Genomic DNA, 24,865 nt, shown 5'->3' on the forward strand with positions numbered 1-24,865 from the left:
CAGTTGCCCTTTTACTTGTGTGAAGGGTCGCTACAGAGGGTGGTGCAAAGGCTGGGTGTTGAGCTGGGACCGTGCTGACTGAGGAACTACAAACTGGAACACTTTCAGCTGCTCCCCTTTGGCAGGACTGCAGCTCTGAGAACTCCATAGGAACTGGGCTTCCTGTTAGACTGCTTGGTCTGTCAGAGAGCAGTGCCCAAGCTGCATCTCAACAGGAAGGATTGAGGCTGCTGCACCACACAACTGTTTAGGAGTCACTGCTCAGATAAGAGTTTTTCAGTTCCTTGGCCAGAATAGGGAGAGGGGCAGTGCACACCCTTCAGCTGCCCTGCAGTTTACCCTCCAGAGCACCTACACACAACAGCAACACACCAGAATGAAGGCTTGCAGGGTGCTCTGGCGGGAGCTTGAGTTGATGTCAGACTCCTTCAGTGCAAAGAAGACTTAAGGGAGTGGGTAAAAGAAGTGTGAATGTGTCTGCACAGGTAATAGTCCAAGAAGTCTTTGTGCTTCGGAATGATTGCACATCCCTGAGCTACCAATGAGAAGAGTTTGTTGATCTCAGTGGTGGGAAGCAGCCCTGCTTCACTTTGCTCCTTTATTTATGGTTCAGTTGATCGATGAGTCCTATCTGGATTTCAAAGCCCTTTCCATGTGCCTCCTGGACACTTTCCTTCTTTGAGTTTTATCTCCAGCCTGCTGTCAGCATTGCACAGCCCACACAGATATTTTCACCTGGCCATGCTGTGTGGCAATAGAATGGAAAAGGAAAAGGGAAGGGAAGGGGGAAGGAAAGGGGAAGGGGAGAGGGGGAGGGGAAGGGGGAAAGGAAGGGGGAAGGGAAGGAATAGGACAGAATAGAATTAACCAGGTTGGAAAAGACCTCTGAGATCATCGAGTCCAACCTATCACTCAACACCATCTAATCAACTAAACCATGGCACCAAGCACCCCATCCAGTCTCTTCCTAAACACCTCCAGTGATGGTGACTCCACCACCTCCCTGGGCAGCACATTCCAAAGGCAAATCTCTCTGTCTGGGAGGAACTTCTTCCTAACATCCAGCCTAAACCTCCCCTGTCACAGCTTGAAACTGTGACTTGTGTGCATTATTCCTGGCTCCAGGCTTCTAGCACTCTGCTTTGACCTGGGGCTCTCTCACTTCAAGGTTAATTTTTGCTGCCTGGACTTTATCACCTTCTTGAAAATGGAGAACACAATAAAACTGCAGTAAGATTTGTAGCTTATTTATGAGTTGTTAACAAGGTCTCAGGATGTGTAGCATTCCTCTGGTTTTGTGCATCTCAGCTTCATTTTGTTGTAGAACTCACAGGCTCTCAGCCCTCTCCAAACAGCCCTTGGCAAGAACTGAAGGGCACATTCAGCCGTCCCCGGAGGTGCAGCCCTGCTCCACAGGCAGGTGAAAGGGCAGCTGACACCAAACAGACTTTGCACTGAGGCAGGCACAGCTCTTGCACAACCTCAGATTTTGGCAGGCAGCTCATAGGGCTATCAGCCTGGGAGCTGGAACCGGCCAAGCGCAAATGACACAAACAAACAAAACGAGGGCGGTGGAGGGATGGTAAAAGGCAAAGTACGAGGACGAGAGATGCCTGATCTCCACAATTCAGCCTGAGAAAAACACAAGCAGGGCAGACTGAGCTGCTTCTGTGCAGGCTGAAGAGCAGCAGTGCCCCCAGCAGAGCTGGGCTGATGGGATGGAAGTGCACAAAAGGCAGATCCTTGCTTTGCTCACAGAAGCTCACAGCTCTTGCAGAAGAGGACTTTCTATCTCTGCTGCTCTGACACCAGCCCAGGCACCCATATGGTGCAAGGAGGTAGTCACACAGCAGGAGGCAACCTCCTGCTTTACTGCTCTAAAACAGCCCCACTCAGCTCCTAGATTTACAAGGTGCAACCACCCTTCCTGACACCCATCCCTCCCAGACTCCCAGCCCTGCACTTTGCCCCAGTAATGCTCTGCTAATGCTGTTGTCCCTTTATTCCGATTTATGAACAAGCCAGAGCAGAACTGTGTCCTGCTGAAGGTCTAGGAAGGTAGTTGCCAGGCTGCAGCTACATGGAGCTGTGTGGAGGTCTCATGGATGGCTATGTACCCTGCTCTGCCCTTGTGAGGCCTGATCTGCAGTACTGTGTCTAGCTCTGGGCTCCCCAGTTCAGGGAACCACTTGAGAGTCCAACACGGGGCTACAAGGAGAATGAAGGGAAGAGCAGATCTTTATTATGAAGAAGGGCTGAGAGACCTGGGGCTGTTTAGCCCTAAGAAGAGCAGGCTGAGAGGGTACCTGCTCAGTGTTTATCAGTACATTAAGGTGGGTGTGAAGAAGGGCACAGTCTATTCCCTGGTGCAAAGCGAGAGGACAGGGGCCAGTGGATACAAACTGGAACACAGGAAGCTCCTCCTCAACAGGAGGAGAAACAACTTCCCTGTGATGGTGCCAGAGAACTGGAGCTGGCTGCCCAGAGTGGTTGTGGAGTCTCCTGCTCTGGAGACTTTCAAAACCCACCTGGATGACTTCCTCTGCAACCTGACCTCATTGAGCCTGTTTTAGCAGGGGAGTTGGACCAGGTGATCTCCAGAGGACCCTTCCAACCCCTACCTCTCTGTGATTCTAGGTAATTTTCCTCCTTTCTGAGTTGCAGAAGGGCTGTGACCAAAGTGCATTTTGTGGAATGTTTTGTAGAAGGAACGCTGAAAGAAGCTACAAGAAGCCAGCAAAGAGAGTACACCACTTTAATCCTAGGTGTCCTACTGCAGGTACTTCTTCTTCAAATGCTCCAGCACCTCAGGTGGGAGCTTATCAGCAGAGGGGTTGCTGGAGTTCAGCAGCACCTGATGAGCTTCCTGGCAGAGCTGCTTCCCCACTGCCCCTTCCACCCTCTGGCGCCACTCTGCCAGCTTTGGCCTCCCCTCAAAGGGGTCGTGGCCAGCACTTAGAGGCTGCAGAGAAAGAGAAAAGAAGCTGGGAGTGAGCCAAGCACCACATTTACCAGGGAATGGACCAGAAGGAAGCATGGATATGCTTTTGGCTCAGGGCAGCAGGCAGTGGCCTCATTAGATGGAGTTCCCCTCTGGTTCTTAGCACACAGGACCCAAGTGGTGCCCATCCTCAGCAGTGGCTGTCCCCTGGCATGTGCAGTGGAAGAACTCTGCCATGGCTAACCCAGGAACTGTCTAATGCAGAACCAGAGGTCCGTGCACACCAACACATCTCTCCCAAGTAGCTGCATTTCTCTGCCTAATTTGTCAGTTCCCTTTTTCCCTTTGAGGGACTCTGGCCACACTTCTCTAGAGGGAATTGTCTCCCAGGAAGTGTTCCCTGGCCAACTCCCTTGTGGCCACAGTCAAAGATGACCAAGACTTAACCCCACTTAGGAGTTAAGTGCAGGGAGACAGATCTGCCAATAAAGAGGTGGTGGTGCAGCAGCCACAACTGAGCCTGGTCTGCCCGTGAGCCTCCTTGGCATATCCAGCAGTGCTGGGGTTGATGCTCACCTGCACCAAGTCCTCCAGAGCCAGAAGGTCTGCCAGGGAGACCTCGGTGCCAGCGATGAAGGGCTTGTCCTGCAAGAACTTCTCCTCAAACTGGCTGAGGACCACATTCAGCTCCTCAATTAAACTTTGCATTTTCTCTGCAGGAACTGGCTTGCCGGTGATGATAAGTGTCAGCATCTGGCAGGGAGCAGAAACAAATTGCTTTGACATTTCCCTCCAACCATCACCTTCCAAGGACTCTTCACCAGCCACATATGGTGCTGAGAAACTGCTTTATGCAGTGCTTTGAAGGGCCCTGTGCCCTGGAGGCAGCCCCTGGGCTGCTGCCCTTACAGCTCCTGGCAGATGAGATGGCCAAGCCACCCGCCATCATTTTTCACCAGTCCTGGCTCACTGGAGAGGTCCCAGGTGACTGGAAGCTGGCCAACACAGTGCCCATCCACAAGAAGGGTCAGTTGGATGAGCCAGGGAATTACAGGCCTGTCAGCCTCACCTCAGTGCCAGGCAAGACTATGCAACACGTCATCTTGAGTGCAATCACACAACACCTACAGGATGGCCAAGGAATCAGGCCCAACCAGCATGGATTTAGGAAGGGCAGGTCCTGCCTGACCAACATGATCTCCTTCTATGACCAGAAGTCATAGAAGTCATTGAAGTCCAGTCTGCCTGGACCTCAGGAAGGCCTTTGACACCATCCCCCACAGCAAACTCCTGGCCAAGCTGTCAGCCCCTGGCTTGAACAGCAGCACTCTGTGCTGGGTCAGGAACTGGCTGGAGGCTGAGCCCAGAGAGTGATGGTGAATGGTGCCACATCCAGCTGGCAGCCAGTCACTAGTGGTGTGCCCCAGGGATCTGTACTGGGCCCCATGCTCTTTAACATCTTTATTGATGATCTGGATGAGGGCATTGAGTCCATCACCAGTAAATTTGCAGATGACACCAAGCTGGGGGCAGGAGTTGATCTGTTAGAGGGTAGGAGGGACCTGTAGAGGGACCTTGCCAGGCTGGACAGATGGGCAGAGTCCAAGGGCATGAGATTTAACACATCCAAGTGCCAGGTTCTACACACTGGCCACAACAACCCCATGCAGTGCTACAGGCTGGGGTCAGAGTGGCTGGAGAGCAGCCAGGCAGATTGGCCATTGGAATGTGCTGCCCAGGGAAGTGGTGGAGTCATCATCACTGGAGGTGTTTAAAAAGAGACTGGATGAAGCACTCAGTGCCACGGTTTAGTTGAATAAATGGTTTTTGGTGATAGGTGGGACTTGATGATCTCAAAGCTGGTTAATTATGTATTCTGTATCTCTGTTTTGGTACCCAATGGTTTTACCTTCTGTACCAGGATGATGCCTGCCTTTGCATGAATGGTGGTGTGCTGCCAGGCCATGTACTCATCAACCCGAGCCCTCTTCTGCAGGTCAGCTGGGTACCAGTGGTCAGGAGTCTTGAATTTCCGGGCCAGGTACAGGAAGATGGCAATGCTGAGCAGAGAGCAAGGCAAGAGCAGTGAGCTGAGCACCTGAGATACAGCACCCAGTCCTGTCCTGTCTTCCACCCCTAGGTCTTGCAACGCTGGACCAGCAGTCACTCAAACCTGATCTGAGTCGGGCAGAGCCATAGGACACAGCTGCAGTGAGGCACAGCACAGGAGGGAGGCTGTGCTGGTCTGGCTGCTCAGGGCCAGCAGCTCTCTGATCCATCAGCCCAGCAAGGCAGATGTGTTCTGCTTCTGCAGCTACCATCCACACTTTGGAGGCAGTGTGAGCCATGAAGAAGGCTGACAGCAAAGCAGAGCTGGGCACTGCCTGGCTACCCAGCAGTAGGGCCTCATGTCAGATGCACTGCAGTGACCTGCAGCTGAAGGCAGGCAGCAGGGGACACATGAACAGGGATCTGAGCTCAAAACACTGCCCACGTGCAGGCTAGCTCCAAGCAGCAGCTCACAGATTCCTCCCTGCTCAGTGCTCTTCAGGCTGTTGACAAGAGAAAGTTCCTCCCGCACCACAGGAGGCTTGTGGCACATACAAGTGGCACAGACAGGGTGGAGGCAAACAGCTGTGTGGGCTGCAGCCCCAGGAGAGACCAAACAGGGATGAGCAATACTGCAGTGAGGCTTGAGCTTGTTTGAACCTCACCTCTCTGCCAAGGTGAAAGAATCATCCTTTAGCGCAGGGACTGTCATCAGCAGGTTCACCTTCCGGAACTCCTCTGTCCTTTGCTGTCCTGAGGAAGAAAGGGAGAAATTTTACCGGGCAGTGATGGTCAGGACGTGTCTGCAAACAGGTGAGAAGGCTGTGGGGACCATCTGACCCTCAGTTCTTGGCTTGGACTGTAAACCCGAGCCTCCTTTAAGTTCATCAGCAATTAGAAAGTGCTGTATAGTGAACCGGGGCTGCGCCCTACGCCGTCAGCTTGCAGCCGCTGCCGCTTCCGGCAGTGCAAAGATTTAGAAGGAGGTTGAGCCGAGAGCCAGCAGCACAAACCAGCGCCGTCCCCGTGCCTGCTCCAGCGTCCCAGCCCTGCTGATTTGCTGCTCATCTGACCGGGGAGCCGCCTCGCAGCCGGCACGTCCTGAGCTTTCCGCTCGGAGCACTGTGCTCCGGCCCCGTGGCTGCTGCCTGCGGCCGGTTTCGTGCCCGCCGCAGAGCTCTGCGGCGGGAGCAGCGCGGAGCGGGGCAGGACCGGAGCTGCCGCTACCAGCCAGGGCTCCCTGTCAAAATTAGGTCCTGCTCTCGTCTGTAACGCCAGGAACTTTCCGCAGCGTCCTGCCCTCCGCAGAGGCTTCAGTCCCCGGCAGAGGGAGCCCCCAGGCGCTGCCACCCCCCGCCCCGCTCACCCTTCAGCAGCTCCACATGTTTGAACTCGAAGGGGATGTTGTTGCTGCGCGCGAAGATGTAGACGGCACGGCAGGGCTGTGAGATCAGGTCCAGGTACAGCTCCAGCCCCATCCTGCCGCTGCTTAGCTGGTGCTGTCACCGCTTCTGGTGCTCCTGGTCCTACTGGGTCCCACCCCGGGCAGCACCGGGCACGCCCTCCCGGGGCGGCGGAGCGCAGCGGTCCCGCCCGGCCAGGCTCCGGGGCTGCGGCCGAGAGACTCAGGAGCGCCGCTGGGGCCGCGGAGCTCAGGGGCGGGCACAGCTGCGCCCTGCGGTTCCGAAGAGCGGGAGTCACGGTGGTGCCCCAGGGCCCTGCCACCTTGAACTGCGGCTAATTACTGCCCTTAATTGCTTCATGAGAGAATCGTTCCGGTTGGAAAAGAGCTTCTTGCAGTCCAACCGCCAAGGCAGCAACCACCAGCTCAGCCTCACCCACGTCCCTCAGCACCACCTCTACACAGCTTTTAAATCCCTGCAGGGGCTCTGACTCCACCACTTTCCAGCCTCTCCCAGTGCCTCACAACCCGTTTGGAGGAGAAATATTTCCTAATATCCAACCTAAACTTCCCTGGCACAATTTGAGGCCATTTCCTCTCATCCTATTGCTTGTTATCAGGGAGAGGAGACTGACTCCCACCTCAGTCCAACATCCTTTCAGGGAGCTGCAGAGTGACAAGGCATCTCCATTAGACATTGTTATAAAAACATAGAGAAGAGTTATTCAAAAGTTGCAGTCACTTGAGCCTACAGCAGGTCTCCAAGCAAGGCAGATGGACAGAATAGGTCTTCATGCATTTGCAGATACTGCTGCTTGTGCAGGAACTGGCCATGTCCAGAGGCAAGAAGGGCTGAGGGCTCTGGGACTGGTTAGCCCTAAGAAGAGCAGGTTGAGAGAGGACCTGCTCAGTCTTTATGAGTACATTAAGGTGGGTGTGAAGAAGGGGAGAGTCTCTTCCCTGGTGCACAGTGAGAGGACAGGGGCCAATGGATACAAACTGGAACACAGGAAGCTCCTCCTCAACAGGAGGAGAAACAACTTCCCTGTGATGGTGACAGTGAACTGGAGCAGGCTGCCCAGAGAGGTTGTGGAGTCTCCTGCTCTGGAGACTTTCAAAACCCACCTGGATGACTTCCTCTGCAAAACTCCTTAGCAGGAGATTTGGACCAGTGCTTTGAAGGGCCCTGTGCCCTGGAGGCAGCCCCTGGGCTGCTGCCCTCACAGCTCCTGGCAGATGAGATGGCCAAGCCACCCGCCATCATTTTTCACCGGTCCTGGCTCACTGGAGAGGTCCCAGGTGACTGGAAGCTGGCCAACACGGTGCCCATCCACAAGAAGGGCTGGTTGGATGAGCCAGGGAATTCCAGACCTGTCAGCCTCACCTCAGTGCCAGGCAAGACTATGGAACAGGTCATCTTGAGTGCAATCACACAACACCTACAGGATGGCCAAGGAATCAGGCCCAACCAGCATGGTTTTAGGAAGGGCAGGTCCTGCCTGACCAACCTGATCGACTTCTATGCCCAGGTAACTGCCAGGTGGATGTGGGGCAGGCTGTGCATGTAGTCTGCCTGGACTTCAGCAAGGCCTTTGCCACTGTCCCCCACAGCAAACTCCTGGCCAAGCTGTCAGCCCCTGGCTTGGACAGCAGCACTCTGTGCTGGGTTAGGACCTGGCTGGATGGCTGGGCCCAGAGAGTGATGGTGAATGGTGCCACAGCCAGCTGGCAGCCAGGCACCAGTGCTGTCCCCCAGGGATCAGTGCTGGGCCCCATCCTGTTCAGTATCTTCACTGACAATCTGGATGAGGGGATTGAGTACATCACCAGCAAATTTGCAGATGACACCAAGCTGGGGGCAGGAGTTGATCTGTTAGAGGGTAGCAGAGCCTCTAGAGAGCCCAACGCAGCCTCTGTAGAGTTCTGTGGTGCCTCTATAGAGCCCTATGAAGCCCTAAGGAGACTCTATAGAGCCACTACAGAGCACTGTGGAGCCTCTATAGAGGCCTTTGAAGCCCTATTGAGCTTCTATAGAGCCCAATGCAGCCTCTATAGAGCCCTATGGAGTTCTATGAAGCCTCTAGAGAGCTGTATGAAGCCTCTATAGAGCCCAATGCAGCCTCTATAGGGCCCTATGGAGTTCTATGGAGCCTCTAAAGAGCCCTATGAAGCCCTAAGGAGCCTCTGGAGAGCCCTGTGAAGCCTCTATAGAGCCAAATGCAGCCTCTATAGAGCCTCAATAGAGCCCAAAGCAGACTCTGTAGAGCTCTATGGTGTCTCTATAGAGCCCTATGAAGCCCTAAGGAGGCTCTATAGAGCTTCTACAGAGCCCTGTGAAGCCATATGGAGCCTCTATAGAGCATTATGAGGGCATGTGGTAGCTCTATAGAGCCTCTGGAGAGCCCAACAGAGCCTCTATAGAGCCCTATGAAGCCCTAAAGAGGCTCTATAGAGCCACTACAGAGCACTGTGGAGCCTCTATAGAGGCCTTTGAAGCTCTGTCAAGCCTCTATAGAGCCCAGTGCAGCCTCTACAGAGCCCTATGGAGTTCTATGGAGCCTCTAAGGAGCCCTATAAAGCCCTAAGGGCCTCTAGAGAGCTCTATGAAGCCTCTATAGAGCCCAATGCAGCCTCTATAGAACCCTATGGATCCCTATGTAGCCATACTGAACCTTATAGAGCCTATGGAGCCCATATGGAGCCTCTATAGAGCCCAATGCAGCCTCTATAGAACCTCTGTAGAGACCTATGGAGCCTCTGTAGAGACCTATGGAGCCTCTGTAGAGACCTATGTAGCCCTGTGGATCCTCTAGAGATGCCTATGTAGCCATGTAGAACCTACCCCACCCTAGCCTAGCCTTGCCTACCCTACCCTGGCCTCACCTTGCCTAGCCCAGCCAAGCCTAGCCCTAGGGAGCCTCAATAGACCCATGTGGAGCACTATGAGCCTCTAAAAAGCCCTATGGACCTGCTATAGAGCCCTAAAGAGCCTCTATAGATTCTGTATAGAGCCTCTATGGAGCCCAAATAGAGCACTATGAAGCCCTTTCATGCCCTATGGAGCCTCCATTGAGCCCAATGCAGCCTCTATAAAGCCCTAATGAGTCTATAGTCTCTATAGAGCCCCATGCAGCCTCTATAGAGCCCTACATAGCCTCTATGGAGCCCTATGGAGCCTCTATACAGGCCAATGGAGCCCCTAGAGAGGCCGATGGAGCCTCTATACAGACTGTGGTCCCTAGAGGCTGCAATGAAGTCTGTGGGAGCCTCTAGAGTCCAATGCAGCCCCTATAGAACTTCTGTAGAGCCCCATGGAGTGTCTGCACATCCCTATCGAGCCTCTTTAGAGCCTCTATAGAGCCTAACTCAGCCTCTATAGTGACCTATGGAGCGGGGCGGCACACGCCGCGGCACCGCTGCAGTGCCCGCTATTGCACACCGGGTGGCAGCCCTGAGCTCCCGCGGGGCGGTATACGCCACGGCACGGCTGCACTGCCGGCCATTGCACACCGGGTGGCAGCACTGAGCTCCCGCGGGGCGGCACACGCCGCGGCACCGCTGCAGTGCCGGCCATTACACACCGGGTGGCAGCACTGAGCTCCCGCGGGGCGGTATACGCCACGGCGCGGCTGCAGTGCCGGCCATTGCACACCGGGTGGCAGCACTGAGCTCCCGCGGGGCGGCACACACCGCGGCACCGCTGCACTGCCGGCCATTGCACACCGGGTGGCAGCACTGAGCTCCCGCGGGGCGGCACACACCGCGGCACCGCTGCAGTGCCGGCCATTACACACCGGGTGGCAGCACTGAGCTCCCGCGGGGCGGCACACACCGCGGCACCGCTGCACTGCCGGCCATTGCACACCGGGTGGCAGCACTGAGCTCCCGCGGGGCGGTATACGCCGCGGCGCGGCTGCAGTGCCGGCCATTGCACACCGGGTGGCAGCACTGAGCTCCCGCGGGGCGGTATACGCCGCGGCGCGGCTGCACTGCCGGCCATTGCACACCGGGTGGCAGCACTGAGCGCCCGCCGGGCGGTATACGCCACGGCGCGGCTGCACTGCCGGCCATTGCACACCGGGTGGCAGCACTGAGCTCCCGCGGGGCGGTACACGCCGCGGCGCGGCTGCAGTGCCGGCCATTGCACACCGGGTGGCAGCACTGAGCTCCCGCGGGGCGGTATACGCCACGGCACGGCTGCACTGCCGGCCATTGCACACCGGGTGGCAGCACTGAGCTCCCGCGGGGCGGCACACGTCGCGGCACGGCTGCAGTGCCGGCCATTGCACACCGGGTGGCAGCACTGAGCTCCCGCGGGGCGGCACACGCCGCGGCACGGCTGCAGTGCCGGCCATTGCACACCGGGTGGCAGCACTGAGCTCCCGCGGGGCGGTATACGCCACGGCACGGCTGCACTGCCGGCCATTGCACACCGGGTGGCAGCACTGAGCTCCCGCGGGGCGGCACACGTCGCGGCACGGCTGCAGTGCCGGCCATTGCACACCGGGTGGCAGCACTGAGCTCCCGCGGGGCGGCACACGTCGCGGCACGGCTGCACTGCCGGCCATTGCACACCGGGTGGCAGCACTGAGCTCCCGCGGGGCGGCACACGCCGCGGCACGGCTGCAGTGCCGGCCATTGCACACCGGGTGGCAGCACTGAGCTCCCGCGGGGCGGCACACACCGCGGCACGGCTGCAGTGCCGGCCATTACACACCGGGTGGCAGCACTGAGCTCCCGCCGGGCGGTATACGCCCCGGCACGGCTGCAGTGCCGGCCATTGCACACCGGGTGGCAGCACTGAGCTCCCGCGGGGCGGCACACGCCGCGGCGCGGCTGCAGTGCCGGCCATTGCACACCGGGTGGCAGCACTGAGCTCCCGCGGGGCGGCACACGCCGGGGCACGGCTGCACTGCCGGCCATTGCACACCGGGTGGCAGCACTGAGCTCCCGCGGGGCGGCACACACCGCGGCACCGCTGCAGTGCCGGCCATTACACACCGGGTGGCAGCACTGAGCTCCCGCGGGGCGGCACACACCGCGGCACCGCTGCACTGCCGGCCATTGCACACCGGGTGGCAGCACTGAGCTCCCGCGGGGCGGTACACGCCGCGGCGCGGCTGCAGTGCCGGCCATTGCACACCGGGTGGCAGCACTGAGCTCCCGCGGGGCGGTATACGCCACGGCACGGCTGCACTGCCGGCCATTGCACACCGGGTGGCAGCACTGAGCTCCCGCGGGGCGGCACACGTCGCGGCACGGCTGCAGTGCCGGCCATTGCACACCGGGTGGCAGCACTGAGCTCCCGCGGGGCGGCACACGCCGCGGCGCGGCTGCAGTGCCGGCCATTGCACACCGGGTGGCAGCACTGAGCTCCCGCGGGGCGGCACACGCCGGGGCACGGCTGCACTGCCGGCCATTGCACACCGGGTGGCAGCACTGAGCTCCCGCGGGGCGGCACACACCGCGGCACGGCTGCACTGCCGGCCATTGCACACCGGGTGGCAGCACTGAGCTCCCGCGGGGCGGCACACACCGCGGCACGGCTGCAGTGCCGGCCATTACACACCGGGTGGCAGCACTGAGCTCCCGCCGGGCGGTATACGCCACGGCACGGCTGCACTGCCGGCCATTGCACACCGGGTGGCAGCACTGAGCTCCCGCGGGGCGGCACACGCCGCGGCGCGGCTGCAGTGCCGGCCATTGCACACCGGGTGGCAGCACTGAGCTCCCGCGGGGCGGCACACGCCGGGGCACGGCTGCACTGCCGACCATTGCACACCGGGTGGCAGCACTGAGCTCCCGCGGGGCGGCACACGCCGGGGCACGGCTGCACTGCCGGCCATTGCACACCGGGTGGCAGCACTGAGCTCCCGCGGGGCGGTATACGCCGCGGCACGGCTGCAGTGCCGGCCATTGCACACCGGGTGGCAGCACTGAGCTCCCGCGGGGCGGTATACGCCGCGGCGCGGCTGCAGTGCCGGCCATTGCACACCGGGTGGCAGCCCTGAGCTCCCGCGGGGCGGTATACGCCACGGCGCGGCTGCACTGCCGGCCATTGCACACCGGGTGGCAGCACTGAGCTCCCGCGGGGCGGTATACGCCGCGGCACCGCTGCACTGCCGGCCATTGCACACCGGGTGGCAGCACTGAGCTCCCGCGGGGCGGCACACACCGCGGCACGGCTGCAGTGCCGGCCATTGCACACCGGGTGGCAGCACTGAGCTCCCGCGGGGCGGCACACACCGCGGCACGGCTGCACTGCCGGCCATTGCACACCGGGTGGAAGCACTGAGCTCCCGCGGGGCGGTGCACGCCGCGGCACGGCTGCACTGCCGGCCATTGCACACCGGGTGGCAGCACTGAGCTCCCGCGGGGCGGCACACGCCGCGGCACGGCTGCAGTGCCGGCCATTGCACACCGGGTGGCAGCACTGAGCTCCCGCGGGGCGGCACACGCCGCGGCACCGCTGCAGTGCCGGCCATTGCACACCGGGTGGCAGCACTGAGCAGCTCCCTGGCCGCGGGCAGCAGCGGGGGGTCGTTCCCAAAGCTGCCTTACGCAGCACTCGCTCCCATTCCTCCCTCTGCAGCTGCAAACCAGAGGCTTGGCTCCGCATCGCCTCACCCCAGTACTTACAGTTTTAAAGACTCTGTGGTCCCCTGCCAGAATTTTCAGCACTTTAGGGGGGTGCCCCCAGCCCTCGCTCACCTGCTCCTCTGCTGCAGCAGCCCCCTGCCCCACGGGGCACAATCACTCCACCCACAACCCCCCACTCCCTTTGATTCAGCCCCAAAAGGCACAAATGAAAGCAAACTGCCCAGCCAGCAGCTCCTTCCTTTCACAGCAGGGAGCTGGGCACGAGGGGAAGGTATGGCTTTGGGGGGCTGTGGGGGGGGGGATTTGGGGGTCCAGTCTGGTTCCAAAGGGTTTGAGGATGCCTGGAAGGGGCTCTAGCATTTGGGAGGGCTTTGTCTGGGGGTGTCAGGGCTCCGGGTGGGCTCTAGGGGGGCCGGTTGGGATCGTTGCAGGGTAAAAAGGACAAGCTGGCTTCTGGGTTGGACGGGGGGCAATGATTTGGGGTCTGGGGGGGGGATTTGGGGGATCCAGGCAGAGTCCAAAGGGTTTGAGGGTGTGCAGAAAGGTCCTGAGAATTCTGTAGGGGGTCATATAGTTCTGTCAGGGTTTGGGGGGGGGGGGGGCAATGGGGGGGTCCTGAAATGGATCATAGCTAGCCTGAAAGGATGACCTGGGAACTAGGGGGGGAAGCATGGATTTCGGGGGCCTGAGGGGCTCTTGGGGGTCCAGGCAGGCTACAAATGGCTTAGGTTGTGCAGAAGGGTCCCTAGCATTTGGGAGGGCTTTGTCTGGGGGTGTTGGGGGGGGCTACTGGAGGGGTATGAATGGGAACCAGGTGGTCTCCCTTCAGCCTCCTTGTCTCCAGATTAACTAAGCCCCTCATCTCCTCCTCCCCACCCCTCTTCTCCAGCCCCTTCCCCAGCTTTGATGCCCTTCTCTGGACCTCCTCCAGCACCTGGAAGACTGCTAAGGACTAAGAAAAAGCCTCTAACTGGAACCTCTATCCCAGTACCCTTCCGACAAGATTTCCTTCCCATGACCTGAAAACCCCATCAAACCCTCAGAGTAAAGAGACAGGAGCAGTTCTGGGGGGAGGGTGAGTGTGGAAACCCTGATTTTAATTTTAGAGAGCCTCAGGTCAAACCCTGGAGAACTCATGTCTCAGTTGAAGGTCCTACAAAACACTCCTGAGGGGCTTTGGGAGTGCCCCAGTGCTTCACAGATCAGCAGCCACCCAAGCATCTTCTCATTTTCCCTCAGTCCAGGTGGCTGCCCTTCAATCTGTTTCCATCTTTCCACAGAAGGCAAGGAGGAGGACACCAAATAGAACTTCCACCTGGCAAATGCCCTCCCCCCCTCCACCTCTATGGCTTTCATTTGGAAAGTCCAAGCCATGTTGGCTGGAAAACAACCCCAAAGTTGGTTAATCTGGGAGGTGTTCAAGGTCATGTTGATTGAGGCCTCTGAGCAGCCTGGTCTAATGGAAGATGTCTTTGCCCATGGCAGGGTGGGGGTTGAAAGTGGCTGATCTTTTACGTCCCTTCCAACCCAGACCGTTCTGATTCTCTCGATTCAATGCTTGATGAGGTGTGGGCAGGCTGTGATCAACAGCAAGCCACAGCTCCTTCCTGCCACACCAGCTGTGTGGTGGTGCAAAGTGTCTCAAGAAGTCCAAGAGGCAGGAGGAGAGGGGAAAAAACCAATTTGTGAGGGTCTCAGCTCCTGCTGTCTGGCCAGCAATCTCAGGAGGCACTTTTAGCTCCACTCTAACGTGTAGTCTTGGCCCAGCTCAAGCTCCAGATTGGTGATTTCCAGCACCTTTGAAAAACAAACAAAAAACCCCCAAATCAATCCAAAGCCACCAGTGACCCTGCTCTGAAGGCCTCAGGGGTCTGCTGGAGCTCAGAGAAGACTGCAGCTTCTTATTTCAGGCTCCTTCTCTTTGCCAACCCCCCTGCCAGAGCAGGGTCACCCAGGGCAGGCCACACAGGAACACATCCAGGTGGGTCTGGAAAGTCTCCAGAGCAGGAGACTCCACAACCTCTCTGGGCAGCCTGCTCCAGGCCTCCAGCACCCTCACACAAAACAAGTTTCTCCTCATGGTGAGCTGGAACCTCCTAGGTACCAGCTTGTCCCTGTCGTTCCTTGTCCTGTCACTGGCTACCACCAAAGATCCTGGCACCTTCATCCTGACACCCACCCCTCAGATGTTTATAGACAGGGAGGAGGTTCCCTCTCAGCCTTCTCCTCTCCAGGGTTCTCAGTCTCTCTTCACAGCAGAGAGTTCCTGTCCCTTCATCATCCTTGTAACCTCTGTTGGACTCTCTCTAGCAGATCTCTCTTGAAGGGGGGAGCCCAAAACTGGACACAGTACTCCAGCTGTGGTCTCAGCAGGGCAGAGTGGAGGGGCAGGTGACCCTCCCCAGCCCTGCTGGCCACGCTTTTCTTGCTGCACCCCAGGATGTCCTTGTCCCTCTTGGCCACAAGGGCACATTGCTGTCCCATGGAGAACTTGGTGTCCACCAGCACTCCAAAGTCCTTCTGCATGGAGCTGCTCTCCAGCAGGACCGCCCTAGCCTGTGCTGGTGCCTGGTGCTGTTCCTCCCCAGCTGCAGGACTCTGCTCTTGTCACAGCTGAACTTCCTGAGGTTCCTCACCCAGCTCTCCACCTGTACCCAGTGACAGGACAGGCAACAAGAGGAATAAGCTAGACCACAGGAGGTTCCACCTTAACATGAAGAGACACTTCTTTGGTCTGAGGGTTCTGGAGCCCTGAAGCAGGCTGCCAGACAGGGTGTGGAGTCTCCCTCTCTGGAAACTTTCCAAACCCCTCTGGTTGTGTTCCTGTGTGACCTGCCCTGGGTGATCCTGCTTTGGAAAGGGGGCTGGACTGGGTGACCTCTGGAGGTCCCTTCTAACCCCTACCATTCTGTGATGCTATGATCTGATCTAATCTTATGTGATCTGCTTTGTCTCTTTGTATTTCATTTCACATGAAGTCACCTTAAATTCTATTATCCCTACCCCAAACATGCTCTGCTGCTCTAGAATTCCCCCACCAGGTCCACCCTGGGCCTTCCTCTTCCATAACAATGATGCATTTTTAACCAGTTACTGTTTTTAATCAATTAGTGCATGAACACAGTGTGACCATGACCTGTGATGAGATTTCATTCATTCTGGAGGGAAAAAAAAGGTCACCAGAGTGCCCTAAGTTCTTACTTCTTAGATCTGGGTGGGGTCACTGCAGGGAGCAAAGAGATCTTGGAGCCCATGACAAACAAGAGGTCAGTCCCCAGGTGTCTCATGGAAGCCCTGACTGGTTTGGGTGGGAAGGGACCTTTCAAGGCCATCCCTCCTGCAGTCAGCAGGGACATCCCCAAGCAGAGCAGGTTGCTCAGAGCCCCAAACAACTCGATCTGGAATGGTTCCAGGGGTGGGGTAGCCCCCACCTCTCTGGGCAACCTGGGCCAGGGTCTCACCACCTTCAGCATCAAACATTTCTCCCTTCTCTCCACTCTCAATCTCCCTCTTGGAATTCAAGCCATTTCCTCTTGTCCTGTCCCAAGAGGCCCTGCTCAGAAGTCTGTCCCCAGCTTTCTTTGAGGACCCTTGGAAGCACTGAAAGGCCAACAGAAGGTCTCCCTGGAGCCTTCTCTTCTCCAGGCTGAACACCCCAACCCTCTCAGCCTGGCCTCACAGCAGAGGGCTTTCAAACCTTAGACCACCTCCATGGCCTTCTCTGGCCCCTCTCCAACAGGTCCCTGCCTGTGCTGTGCTGAGGATGCCACCACTGCAGGTGGGGGGGGCTCAAAAGGGTGAAGAAAATCATAGAATCAGTAAGGTTGGAAAAGACCTTAGAGATCATCAAGTCCAAGCTGTCACCCAACACCTCAGGACTACTAACCCATGGCTTCAAGTGCCACGTCCAATCCCCTCTTGAACACCACCAGGGATGGTGACTCCACCACCTCCCTGGGCAGCACATTCCAATGGCCAATCTCTCTGTTTATGAAGAACTTCTTCCTAACATCCAGCCTAAACCTCCCCCTGGCGCAGCTGGAGACTGTGTCCTCTTGTTCTGGTGCTGATTGCCTGGGAGACGAGACCAACCCCCACCTGGCTACAACCTCCCTTCCCTTCCCTCTTTCCAGGCCAGGAACAGAGAGAATCAATAAGGTTGGAAAAGACCTCAGAGATCATCAAGTCCAAGCTGTCACCCAACACCTCATGACTACTAAAACATGGCTCCAAGTGCCACATCCAATCCCTCTTTGAACACCTCCAGGGATGGTGACTCCACCACCTCCCTGGGCAGCACATTCCAATGGTTAACAACTCTCCCTGTGAAGAACTTTCTCCTCACCTCGAGCCTAAACCTCCCCTGGCACAGCTTGAGACTGTGTCCTCTTGTTCTGGTGCTGGTTGCCTGGGAGAAGAGACCAACCCCCACCTGGCTACAACCTCCCTTCAGGTAGCTGTAGACAGCAAGAAGGGCTCCCCTGAGCCTCCCCTTCTCCAGGCTAAACAACCCCAGCTCCCTCAGCCTCTCCTCACAGGGCTGTGCTCAAGGCCTCTCCCCAGCCTTGTTGCCTTTCTCTTGACACGCTCAAGAGTCTCAATGTCCTTCTTAAACTGCGGTGTCCAGTTCTGGGCCCCTCAATTTAAGAAGGACATTGAGACTCTTGAACGTGTCAAGAGAAAGGCAACAAGGCTGGGGAGTGTTTCCCAGACCCCCTGTGATTTACCTGCTTTTGGCTGTTGTAGGTCACAGCATGAGGAGATGGGATCTGCTGGCCCTCCTGTGACACTGTCACGTTGTGAGCAGCAGAGGTCACCCCCAAAACCTTCACCTGAGTGAATTTCAACTTGTTTGGATCCACGTAGCCACGGTGCAGAACCTTGATCTCTAAAGCATTCTGAAGGAGAGGACAAAGACAAATCAGTCATTTCTCCTTGGCACAAAAAGGGTCTTTTGGGTTTTTTTTCCATCCCACTTGAGGCTAACAAAAGTTTGGGTTTGGTTTTTTTTTTCCCTTCTTTTGTTCCATTAAACAAAAATAAACAAAATGTTGCCATTTGTTTGATTTTCCCATCTTTTCCCACATCTCCAGGGCTCTTTTCAACTCCTCTGCCAGCTGATTATTGAGTAAAGGTGTCCTGATGTGAATTTGGAGCCCTTTTTACACCCAGCTGGACTGTCTAGTCCTCTGCAGGAGTTTGTCTCTGTGGCAGGACAGCTGGTCCTTAACCCACAGCACACATCAGTAACCTCACACAAAATGGACAAGTCTACCAGGACAGCCTAACCAAGGAATACTAGGATACAAATTAACTGTACAAATTAATGTCCATTCTTCAGTATTGGCTAGATCTGTGGGCTGCACACACTCCGGCCCGACCAGGGACCCACTTTGGCCCGTCCAGAGCCCCCCTCCGGCCCGACCAGAGCTCCCCTTGGGCCCGACCAGAGCCCCCCTTGGGCCCGACCAGAGCCCCCCTCCGGCCCGACCAGAGCCCCCCTCCGGCCCGACCAGAGCCCCCCTTTGGCCCGACCAGAGCCCCCCTTGGGCCCGACCAGAGCCCCCCTCCGGCCCAACCAGAGCCCCCCTCCGGCCCGATCAGAGCCCCTCTCCAGCCTGACCAGAGCCCCACTCCGGCCCGACCAGAGCCCCGCTTTGGCCCGACCAGAGCCCCTCTCCAGCCTGACCAGAGCCCCCCTCCGGCCTGACCAGAGCCCCCCTTGGGCCCAACCAGGGACCCACTTTGGCCCGACCAGAGCCCCCCTTTGGCCCGACCAGAGTTCCCCTCGGGCCTGACCAGAGCCCCCCTTTGGCCCGACCAGAGTTCCCCTCGGGCCTGACCAGAGCCCCCCTTTGGCCCGACCAGAGTTCCCCTCGGGCCTGACCAGAGCCCCTCTCCAGCCTGACCAGAGCCCCCCTTTGGCCCGACCAGAGCCCCCCTCCGGCCTGACCAGAGCCCCTCTCCAGCCTGACCAGAGCCCCTCTCCAGCCTGACCAGAGCCCCCCTTTGGCCCGACCAGAGCCCCCCTCCGGCCTGACCAGAGCCCCTCTCCAGCCTGACCAGAGCCCCCCTCCGGCCCGACCAGAGCCCCACTCCAGCCTGACCAGAGCCCCACTCCAGCCTGACCAGAGCCCCACTCCGGCCCGACCAGAGCCCCACTCCAGCCTGACCAGAGCCCCACTCCGGCCCGACCAGAGCCCCCCTCCAGCCCGACCAGAGCCCCACTCCGGCCCGACCAGAGCCCCGCTCCGGCCCGACCAGAGCCCCGCTCCGGCCCGACCAGAGCCCCACTCCAGCCTGACCAGAGCCCCACTCCGGCCCGACCAGAGCCCCACTCCAGCCTGACCAGAGCCCCACTCCGGCCCGACCAGAGCCCCACTCCAGCCTGACCAGAGCCCCACTCCGGCCTGACCAGAGCCCCTCTCCAGCCTGACCAGAGCCCCACTCCGGCCCGACCAGAGCCCCACTTGGGCCCGACCAGAGCCCCTCTCCAGCCTGACCAGAGCCCCCCTCCGGCCCGACCAGAGCCCCACTCCAGCCTGACCAGAGCCCCACTCCGGCCTGACCAGAGCCCCTCTCCAGCCTGACCAGAGCCCCCCTCCGGCCCGACCAGAGCCCCACTCCGGCCTGACCAGAGCCCCACTCCGGCCCGACCAGAGCCCCACTTGGGCCCGACCAGAGCCCCTCTCCAGCCTGACCAGAGCCCCTCTCCAGCCCGACCAGAGCCCCCCTCCGGCCCGACCAGAGCCCCCCTCCGGCCCGACCAGAGCCCCCCTCGGGTCCGACCAGAGCCCCCCTTGGGCCCGACCAGAGTTCCCCTCGGGCCTGACCAGAGCCCCCCTTTGGCCCGACCAGAGTTCCCCTCGGGCCTGACCAGAGCCCCACTTTGGCTCGTCCAGAGCCCCCCTTTGGCCCGACCAGAGCCCCCCTCCGGCCTGACCAGAGCCCCTCTCCAGCCTGACCAGAGCCCCTCTCCAGCCTGACCAGAGCCCCCCTTTGGCCCGACCAGAGCCCCCCTCCGGCCTGACCAGAGCCCCTCTCCAGCCTGACCAGAGCCCCTCTCCAGCCTGACCAGAGCCCCACTCCGGCCCGACCAGAGCCCCGCTCCGGCCCGACCAGAGCCCCCCTCCAGCCTGACCAGAGCCCCACTCCGGCCTGACCAGAGCCCCACTCCAGCCTGACCAGAGCCCCACTCCGGCCCGACCAGAGCCCCACTCCGGCCTGACCAGAGCCCCACTCCGGCCCGACCAGAGCCCCACTCCGGCCTGACCAGAGCCCCACTCCAGCCTGACCAGAGCCCTACTCCAGCCTGACCAGAGCCCCTCTCCAGCCTGACCAGAGCCCCACTCCGGCCCGACCAGAGCCCCACTCCGGCCCGACCAGAGCCCCTCTCCAGCCTGACCAGAGCCCCTCTCCAGCCTGACCAGAGCCCCACTCCGGCCCGACCAGAGCCCCACTCCGGCCCGACCAGAGCCCCACTCCGGCCCGACCAGAGCCCCTCTCCAGCCTGACCAGAGCCCCACTCCGGCCCGACCAGAGCCCCGCTCCGGCCCGACCAGAGCCCCACTCCAGCCTGACCAGAGCCCCACTCCAGCCTGACCAGAGCCCCCCTCCGGCCTGACCAGAGCCCCCCTCCGGCCCGACCAGAGCCCCCCTCCGGCCCGACCAGAGCCCCACTCCGGCCCGATCAGAGCCCCACTTGGGCCCGACCAGAGCCCCTCTCCAGCCTGACCAGAGCCCCCCTCCGGCCCGACCAGAGCCCCCCTCGGGTCCGACCAGAGCCCCCCTCGGGCCCGACCAGAGCCCCCCTCGGGCCCGACCAGAGCCCCTCTCCAGCCCGACCAGAGCCCCTCTCCGGCCCGACCAGAGCCCCTCTCCGGCCTGACCAGAGCCCCTCTCCAGCCCGACCAGAGCCCCCCTCCGGCCCGACCAGAGCCCCCCTCCCTTATCCACTCAGCTTGCCCCCAGCCTATTCCAAATATCTCTTTTGTTATTGTTGTTGTTTTTTCCCCTCTGAAGTCCCCAGTTCCACCTTTCCCATGATGCCAGAGAAGAGCTCATCCAGCACAGAGGTTTTAGGGTGGTACCAAAATCTTGAGGAAAAGTGGAAATTGAAGCAGTTTGGTTAAACACCTCCCCCCCCCCCCCCCCCCCCCCCCCCCCCCCCCAGCACCCAAACCTCCACGGCAGTGCGACGCACCTGGGTGGCGCTGAACGAGGTCAGCAGGTAGACGCCGTCCTCATAGGCATCTGTCAGGCAGAATAAAGTCAGATTCAGTTGATTTTAGCTTGATTTTAGTTGCTTTTACCTTAACTTAGACATATCTTGCCCTAATTTCAGTTGCTTTTACCTTAATTTTAGTTGTAGTTGATTTTACCTCAATTCCAGTTGATTTAACCCTAATTCCCCTTGAGTTTACCTTAGTTTTAATTGATTTCACCTTAATTTGAGTTCATTTCCATTTTAGTTGCCTTTACCTGAGTTTTCATTGATTTTGCCTTCATTTTGCTTGATTTTATCCTGATTGTAAGTGATTTTTACCTTAATTCTAATTTTTACCCTATTTTCAGTTGATTTTACACTGACTTTAGTAGATCTGACCTAAGGTTAAAGATTTTTTCACCCTCATTTGAGTGATTTTACTTCATTTTCAATTGATTTTACCCTGATTTTCATTGACTTTACCTTAATTACACATAATCCTTTAGCTGTAATTTGCATTCATTAATTTCATGTCACACTGGGAACTTCCATTTTAGCCAAATTACACTTAAGCATCTTCCTGTAGCTTTAGTTAAATGCAATAAAGTTGCTGTAATTTGTCCCTTTTTTTTTTTATGTTAGGCAATTTTGCTGTCATCTCAGTTTCATTTATTAAATGGAATAAAACCTGCTGTGGTTTTGATTACTCAAATGTAATCATTTTAGTTTAACTCATTTGGTGCCTTTCATTATTTGGTGCCTTTCATTTGGTGCCTTTAATCATTTGGTGCCTTTCATCATTTGGTGCCTTTCATCATTTGGTGCCTTTCATTATTTGGTGCCTTTCATTTGGTGCCTTTAATAATTTGGTGCCTTTCATTTGGTGCCTTTCATTTGGTGCCTTTAATAATTTGGTGCCTTTCATTTGGTGCCTTTCATCATTTGGTGCCTTTCATCATTTGGTGCCTTTAATCATTTGGTGCCTTTCATCATTTGGTGCCTTTCATTTGGTGCCTTTCATTATTTGGTGCCTTTCATTTGGTGCCTTTCATTATTTGGTGCCTTTCATTTGGTGCCTTTCATCATTTGGTGCCTTTCATTTGGTGCCTTTAATAATTTGGTGCCTTTCATTTGGTGCCTTTCATCATTTGGTGCCTTTCATCATTTGGTGCCTTTCACCATTTGGTGCCTTTCACCATTTGGTGCCTTTCATTTGGTGCCTTAATCCTGCTTAGCAATTCTACTGCCATTTGAATTGATTCAATGTAATAAATATTTGAGTCTCCTTGAGTCCATGCAATTAATTTGCTGCAATTCCTTGAATTCATTTAGCCATTTTACTGTCATTTGAACTGTTTCATAAATATTTGAGTTTCATCTCATAAATGCAGCTCATTTGCTGCAACTTCTTGAGTCAATTATGTTTGGCAGTTTTGCTCTCAGTTTGATTAAGTGTAATAAACCTTTTAGTTTTCATTTACTACAGGTGATAAATATTGTAGGTTATTAAATGCAGTAAATATTGTAGGTTATTAAATGCAGTAAATATTTTATGTGAAATGATTAAGTTAATTTGCTGTGATCTCACAAATTCATTCTGCTCAGCAATTTTACTCTCATTTTAGCTGAATTCATTCAGGGTAACAAATGTGCTGCAATTTCAGTCCCTTACACCTAAGCATTTTCCTACATCCCTAACTGCGATTAATTAAATGTAATCCTTTTTCTGTCACCCTTCCTGCTCAGGCTCCCATCCTGTGCTGCACTCCAGCTGCCTGGGGAGGTGCCTTAGGACCCCCACCCCGGCAGGCCCCCGCCGCTGGAGCTCACCGATGCGGACGCCGTCATCCCAGTACAGCTGCCCGGCAGCCAGCTGGGCGTCGCTCAGCGCCACGGTCAGGGACAGGGGGTTCTGCCGGCTGTGGACGCAAGGAGGGGATCACTTTTTTGTGTTCTTCAAGCACCATCGCTTGTTTGAGACAATCACAGAGCGGCTCAGGTTGCAAGGGACTTCAGAGGTCATCACCTCCAACCTCCCAACGATGCCTCTCAGCTAGGCTTGGCTGCTCCAGGCTGCATCCAACCTGGCCTTGAACACCCCCCAGGGAGGAGACATCCACAGCAGCCTCCCTGGGCAGCCTGTGCCAGAGCCTCACCACCCTCAAACTGAAGAACTTCTTCCTCAGCTCCAGTCTGGCCCTGCTCTCCCTCAGCTTCAAACCATTCCCCCTTGCCCTGTCTCCAGACCACCCTCAGGAAAAGTCTTTCTGCAGCCTTCCTGCAGGATCCCTTCAGCTATTGGAAGGCAGCTCTAAGGTGCCCCTGGAGTCTCCTCTCCAGGCTGAACACCCCCAGCTCCCTCAGCCTATCCTCACAGCAGAGCTGCTCCAGCCCTTGGATCGTCTTTGTGGCCTCCTCTGGATTCACCCCAGCAGCTCTGTCCTCCTTCTGCTGGGGACACCAGAACTGGAGGCAGGATTGGAGGTGAGGTCTGAGCAGAACAGAGCCAAGGGGCAGAATCCCCTCTCCTGCCCTGCTGCCCACACTCCTCTGGCTGCAGCCCAGCACACAGCTGCCTGCTGGGCTGCATGAGGGCACTGCTGGCTCCTGGGGAGCTGCTCATCAAAGATGACCTTTAATGGTCCCTGTTCTACCTGTGATTTAATGGAGGCTATGGGGAGAATCACTGAACTGTTTAGTCCAACCTTCACCTAGCCCTACCAAACCCTCAGCACTACATCTGTGTCATTTAAATGCCTTCACAGATGGGCATTCAACCACCTCCCTGGGCAGCCTGTGCCAGTCTTTGGGAAACCTGTAGTCAAGGAGTTTCATGTCAGGTCCAACCTAAACCTTCCCTGGGGTAACTTGAGGACACTTCTCCCATCCTGTCACTTGTTGCTACAGAAATCAACTCCCACCTGGCTCCAACCTTGTTTCAGGGAGTTGTAGAGAGCCAGGTGGTCTCCCCTCAGCCTCCTCTACTCCAGGCTGTACACCCCCAGGACCCTCAGCTGCTCCTCCCCAGCCCTGTTCTCCAGACCCTTCCCCAGCTTTGTTGTCCTTCTCTGCACCTGCTCCAGTCCTCAATGTCCTGGGAGTGAGAGGAGGCCCAAAATTCATGGTCATGGTGTGGCCTCATCAGTGCCCATGCAGGGGGCAATTCCTGCCCTGCTCCTGCTGCCCACACCATTGCTGATCCAGGCCAGGTTGCTAGTGGCCTTCTTGGCCACCTGGGCACACCTTGGCTTGTCTCTAGCCAGCTGCTGACAAACATCTCCAGATCCTTTTCCACCAGGCTGCTTCCCAGCCACTCTGCCCCAGCCTGGAGCTTTCATGAGGACTCTTCTCCATGTCTAAATCCAGGGGCTGAGATGGATGTGATGAACCTTGTAGGAAGTGTCCTCCAGCCCTCAACATCCTTCTGGGGTTGAGGAGCCCAAAACCAAACCCAGGACTGACCCTCACCAATGCTTAGCACAGGAGACAATCCCTGCCCTGGTCCTCCTCTCCACACCATTGCTGGCCCAGGCCAGGATGCTGGTGGCCTTCTTGGCTACCTGGGCGCACAATGGATCACCTTCAGCCAGATGTTGACCAACACCCCCAGGTCTTTCTCTGCTGGGCAGTTTCCAGCCACTCTGCCCCAAGCCTGGAGCCTTCACGA

The 24,865-nt window shown here is 57.5% G+C and overlaps 2 protein-coding genes across 2 annotated transcripts in view; both read right to left on the reverse strand.

Annotated features, from left to right (window-relative positions):
- Positions 1-2,754: 2,754 nt before the first annotated feature.
- Positions 2,755-6,490, reverse strand: LOC128898517 (glutathione S-transferase theta-1-like). The gene is made up of 5 exons (XM_054173024.1): positions 6,357-6,490; positions 5,656-5,743; positions 4,851-5,001; positions 3,518-3,694; positions 2,755-2,962 (listed from the first exon to the last, which is right to left on the reverse strand). The coding sequence occupies exons 1-5, from the start codon at positions 6,466-6,468 to the stop codon at positions 2,771-2,773; spliced, it is 720 nt and encodes a 239-aa protein (XP_054028999.1). The 5' UTR covers positions 6,469-6,490; the 3' UTR covers positions 2,755-2,770.
- An 8,236-nt stretch (positions 6,491-14,726) lies between these two features.
- LOC104308890 (maltase-glucoamylase) overlaps positions 14,727-24,865 on the reverse strand; it is a 70,286-nt gene continuing 60,147 nt past the window's right edge. The window contains exons 44-47 of the mRNA XM_054172842.1: positions 23,029-23,117; positions 21,196-21,245; positions 17,720-17,890; positions 14,727-14,789 (exon numbers count right to left, since the gene is read on the reverse strand). Of these exons, the coding sequence (XP_054028817.1) occupies positions 14,727-14,789; positions 17,720-17,890; positions 21,196-21,245; positions 23,029-23,117 (373 nt within the window). The remainder of the gene's footprint in view (positions 14,790-17,719; positions 17,891-21,195; positions 21,246-23,028; positions 23,118-24,865) is intronic.

This window comes from Dryobates pubescens, chromosome 25, assembly GCF_014839835.1.
Source record: "Dryobates pubescens isolate bDryPub1 chromosome 25, bDryPub1.pri, whole genome shotgun sequence".
In the NCBI taxonomy this organism is placed as follows: domain Eukaryota; kingdom Metazoa; phylum Chordata; class Aves; order Piciformes; family Picidae; genus Dryobates; species Dryobates pubescens.